The 5,579-nt window shown below is 33.2% G+C and overlaps 1 protein-coding gene across 1 annotated transcript in view; it reads right to left on the reverse strand.

Annotated features, from left to right (window-relative positions):
- Nucleotides 1-5,579, reverse strand: part of DMD (dystrophin) — a 2,517,447-nt gene that overhangs the window by 1,936,747 nt on the left and 575,121 nt on the right. Inside the window, exon 5 of the mRNA XM_012638704.1 lies at nt 2,556-2,648. Within this exon, the coding sequence (XP_012494158.1) occupies nt 2,556-2,648 (93 nt within the window). The remainder of the gene's footprint in view (nt 1-2,555; nt 2,649-5,579) is intronic.

Consider the following 5,579-nt stretch of genomic DNA (forward strand, 5'->3'; position numbering starts at 1 on the left):
GTTCTTAATCTGATAGACCTAGAAAGTTGATTAAGTTGGCCAAAGTGTCCTTTAATCTTTGTTGAGATTCAAGGGTTTCTACTATTTAATAAGAAGGCACATATGTAATTTTGGCAAAAATATCTTTTGAAATTCACTGGCTTATAATGAAGAACACATTGAACGGGAGTATTTTTTTTTAAAGTGTGCTTAATAGTTTTAGGAGAACAGGGCAGTGTGATAGAAGAGAGATATAAGTAGGCAGAGACTGGGAAGAGTCTACATCCTTGCAATCTCAAGGATGCTGTGCTTCGAGGACATATATGGAAAACAACAGGCTATAGGAGAGTTCTTAGACAAGTAAAAACTGAAAAAAGCATTCCTTCTGGTATTCCTGGGTGTAAAAGCTCCTCAATATACTACTAATAAAAAATGAATAACTCACAAGCAAATGAAGAAATTATCAGACAGAATAGTCTTGAAACTCTATTTTGGAGTGAGTTGAGGTGGAGTTGGGAAGGGTTTTGAGGAAATTAAAAAAGGGTAAGTCACATGAAAGATAGTGTGAATGATAACTACATTCAAAAATGTCCTTTGGAACTCTGCTGGCTTTGTCACAACCAACATCTGTGTTACTCAAAGTGGGGTCTGCATACTGGGGTCACTCTAGGACCAATTGGGAGTATGTTAGAAACTTCTATAGCAATTTTAGAGTACAATTTGCATCTGTCACATTTGATAATAAAAAAGGAAGCTTGGGTCTTTGGTGTCATTTCATTTTTGTAATGCTTCCATTTTATTGTATTTTACATATAATGGATTGGAGGGTAAAAGCTATTCCTTACACAAGATATTTTGAAAAGTACTGGGCAATAGGAAAAAAACAGTTTGGTCAGAGATAGGGTATGTTACCTTGCTGGTTCTATTTGACACCATCACTATGTGGAAAGGGCTGAAAATTGGCCAACTTGGGCTCACTTGAGGCTCTTATGAGCTATTCTCTGTTATCTGTCATTCTCTTACTATGTTGCTGTGAAATAGAGTTAAACCTGTTCAAAGAATTTGTAATAAAAATATATAGGGGCCAATTGGGAGAGCAATAAGGCTGCTGAGTTAAGCAGGTATACCTCTGGTCTACATGCTATCTGACTCTAGCAAGACCAATTTAAAATTCAAGTTAAAAGTCAACTATACAAAATGAAGTTGTGATATCCACTACAATAGGAATGGACCTCAAATATCATGCTCAGTGAAAGAAGCTAGACACAAAAGGACACATATTGTTATGATCCCACTGATATAAAATAGCCAAGAAGGCAAATATATAAAGATAGAAATAGATTAATAGTTGCCTAGGAATGGGGAAGGAGTGGGAAATGAAGAAAAAAAATTCATTTTAGAGTGGTAAAAAAGTGCCCAAACTATATTGCTGTGATGGCTGTACAATTTTAAAATATCCTAAAAATTGTGATAGATTGGGAGGAATCCCCTGTTCCCTCCTTAATAAACTTTGAGAAGCTACTGAACACCAGGGCTAAATTAGATTAGTACTCATTGAATTTTACACATAGAATGGGAAAATTTATGCTATAAAAATTGTATCTCAATAAAGCTGTTTTATGAAAAAGTAATACCTACCAGAAAAGATGACAGATATATCTCAAGTATCCTCCAAATTCTTAAATTATGAGTGGAAAACTCTAGGCAATTAATGCCATTCATATGATACATCTCAAATAAAAGTGATGTACCATACTGAGTATTTTACAAATATTTTCTCATTTAATCCTGATGAGAAATATACACATGTTCATCTTTATTTTTTCTCTTTTGACAGTGAAGGGACTATGGCCCAGAAACAGATAACATTATACCCAATGCCACTAAGATGGTAAGTGGAGAAGTTCAAATTTAAATACATGTTGGCCTGACTAAAATATATACACTCTTTTCCCTAAGCCAAAAAAACAAAACAAAACAAAAACTTCAATCTGTTTTACAGAAATCAAATAAATATAAACAGTCAGAAGACCATAACTCGGGTAATTCAAAAACTGCAATTTCTAAATCAGATTATAAAGTGAGTTTATGTACATAACACATACGTTCATATAGATACTCATATACCACTAATATTTTACAGGCATTAGTTTACATTGAGAATATACCAGACAAACAAAGGTCCATTCCTCTGATAGCAATTAAAAGGAAAAATACCTTTCTTTTATCTATGTAGATTCACTTATATGCAAATTACAGAACACACATATTTATGAAAAATAGTTTTATTAACTTATGGTCGAGACTTTGTAATTTTTGCCTCACCATTACCAATTAAATAAAATTTAGAAAAACATTCCTGCAAATGTATCAGAACCTATTTTATATTCTTCGGATCCTTAACATCTCAGATGATATGAATAGTGCCAATTTAAAACCAGCACTATGGAGATGAGCTTGGTATTGTTAGATATATATATGTTTGTTTTGCAGGTCAAAAAAAAAAAAAGAGTAAAAATGAAAGGAAGAATTAGCAACATGTTACCCAAAACAGAACTATTCAAAAGGATTCTTACCTGCCAGTGGAGGATTATATTCCAAATCAAACCAAGAGTCAGTTTATGATTTCCATCTACTATGTCAGTGCTTCCGATATTCACTAAATCAACCTGATAAAGAGAAGGGGAAAACATTTGAAGATAGAGGACTAAACAAAGTTGTAAAGAAAACAAAATGTGAAGGTAACTGCATTTAACTATTTTCAGAGCCTAAGCAGCATTATACCTTTTAAAAAGTAATCTAAAAATGAAACAAAAGACGTTTGTAAATTCATTTTCCATAATAAACAAGTGCTCACAAGTACATTTACAGAGATGGAAAATTAATGTACTTTTAGCAAATGTATGGATTTCTGCAGATGAAAGAGGCCAGAGTATCTCCAAATAAAATATATGACAATGATAACCCATAAAGAATGCCTAAAATTGAAACATAAAAAAGAAGTTTCATCAATCATTCTGTTTAGCTCCAAGGAGTGCTGTTATAACTAAGGGTGACTGCATTCAACTAAAATGTCCCTGCTTTATAAAGAATATTAAAACTCTAATAAAGAATAGAGTTAATGTCCAGCTTCTCTTTTCTCTATCCAGGACTGAGTTTGGAATTCAAATTCAGCAGAGTTTCATTTTTCAAGGCAAATCTGTATGTCTCCTGTCCTTCGTGTTCTTAACATATTTAGGTGGAATCAAATAAATATAAACATCAGGAAAATAAGCACATGAAAAGATGTTCAACATTATTAGCCATTTGAAAAATGCAAATTATGGCCACAATGATATGTCACTGAACACTTATCACAATGGCTAAAATAAAAAATAGTGACATCAAATGCTGGTGAGGATGTGGAAAAACTGGATAACTCAAACACTGCTAGCGAAAATGTAAATGGTGCAGCCACTCTGAAAAAGAGTTTGACAGTTTCTCACAAACTGAACATGTATATTTACTATATAACCCAGTAATTGGTCTCTTGTCATTTATCCCAAAGAAATGAAAACATATGTCTATATAAAAGCCTGTACTTAAGAGTTCATACTATTAATAGCCTTATTTGTAATAGCCCCAAACTGGGAACAACACAGATTCCCTTCAAGAATAAATAATTAAACGATCTGTGCCATAGCTACACCGTGGAATACCATTCAGCAATGAAAAAGAACAAACTATTGATACATGCAGCTATTCAGATGAATTTCATGGGAATTATTCTAAGTGGAAAAAAAGCAATCTCAAAGAGTTATATACTGTATGATTCTACTTTTATAACAGTCTTGAAAAGATAAAATTATAGAAATGGAGAATAAAGTGATAGTTGCCAGAGGTTAGGGATGGGGGTGGATATGTGGCATAGGTGGAGGTAGTTATACAAAGGCAATATGAGGGATCCTTGTAGTAATAGAACGGTTCTGTATATTAACTCTGATGGTGGATATACAAAACATGTGATAATGTTATATAGAATTAAATACACACATATACATGCACACAAACATGAGTACAAGTAAAATTGGAGACATCTGAATACCATTGGTCAATTGTATCAGTGTTCACCTCCTGGTCATGACATCATACTTTAGTTTTACAAGATATTACCAGATTCTAGGGGAGATTAATAACTTAAGGACAAGAAAGCACCATCATCTATATTTCATCTGGGGATTCCTCATGTGGCAATAGTGAGGGGAGATCCTCCATATGCAAAAGCCACTATAAATTTATCAATTGACTCATTGACTCATTGATTCAACAAATACATTTTGGCTATATGCCAGGCACTGATGTACTCAAAGCACAGAAAGTAAAAACTTTCCTGTTTTCATGAAACTTAATTTTAGTGAGAGTGATTATCAGATCATACATTGTTGAAGATTCAATTATTTAAATAGAGAATATGTGATTTTTAGGAAATATACTAGGAAAATCACTGCTGGTGGTTATGTTTCGGCTTGCCATTGAGCTCACCCTGGGGAGACTTAGAGCAAGCAATAGGCACTTAGGTTCCAGCAGCCCCTATCCACTGTAATTAGACTTCTCACTGTGTGAGAAGAAGATGGTTCCTCCATTTCCTTATCCTCATAAAATTCCTCATAAGGTGCAATTTCTATTATGTTCAAGTATTGTTCTCAGCTCTGATAAAAAAGACTAAGGTAGAAGCCCTAATGTCAAGAAATCCACAAGTTAATAGGAGGCCATATAATAAAAACTAATTACAATTAGGTAGGCTTCAGCAATTCTACTTTTAGGTATATACACAAAAGAATTGAAAGCAGGGACTCAAACAGATATTTGTAGACCAATGGTGATAGCGGCATTATTCATAATAGCCAAAAAGTAGAAACAACCCAAATGTTTATCAACAGATAAATAAATAAGCAAAATGTGGTATGTACATAAATGGTATATTTTCAACATTAAAAAGGAATGAAATTCTGATATGAACTGCATCAATGAACCTTGGACCATATGCTAAGTGAAATAAGCAAGATAAAAATGACAAAATATTGTTTGATTCCACTTATATGAAGTACCTATAAGTCAAATTTATAGAGGACATAATAGAAGTTTCCAAGAGCTGGGGAAGAGGGGAATGGGAAGTTATTGTTTAATGGGTATAGATTCAGTTTGGGATAATGAAAAAGTCCTGGAGATGGATTGTGGTGATGATTACTCAACACTGGGAATGTACTTAATGCCACTGAATTATACACTTAAAAATAGTAAAAATGAGATCTCAACACAATAAAAGCCATATATGACAAACCCCAAATTAACACCATACTCAATGGTGAAAAGTTGAAAGCTTTTGCACTAAGATCAGGAATAAGACAATGATGCCTACTCTCACCCCTTCTTTTCAACATAGTACTGGAAGTCCTAGCAAGAGCAATCAGGAAACAGAAAGAAATAAAAGGTATCCAAATTGGAAAGGAAGAAGTAAAATTATCTCTGTTTAGAGATGACATGATCTTATATATAATAATCTTTAAAGACTCCAGAAAAAAAAAACAACTGTTAGAACTAATAAATGTATTCAGTAAATT

The sequence above is a fragment of the Propithecus coquereli genome, unplaced genomic scaffold (assembly GCF_000956105.1).
Source record: "Propithecus coquereli isolate 6110/MARCELLA unplaced genomic scaffold, Pcoq_1.0 Scaffold132, whole genome shotgun sequence".
NCBI lineage: Eukaryota > Metazoa > Chordata > Mammalia > Primates > Indriidae > Propithecus > Propithecus coquereli.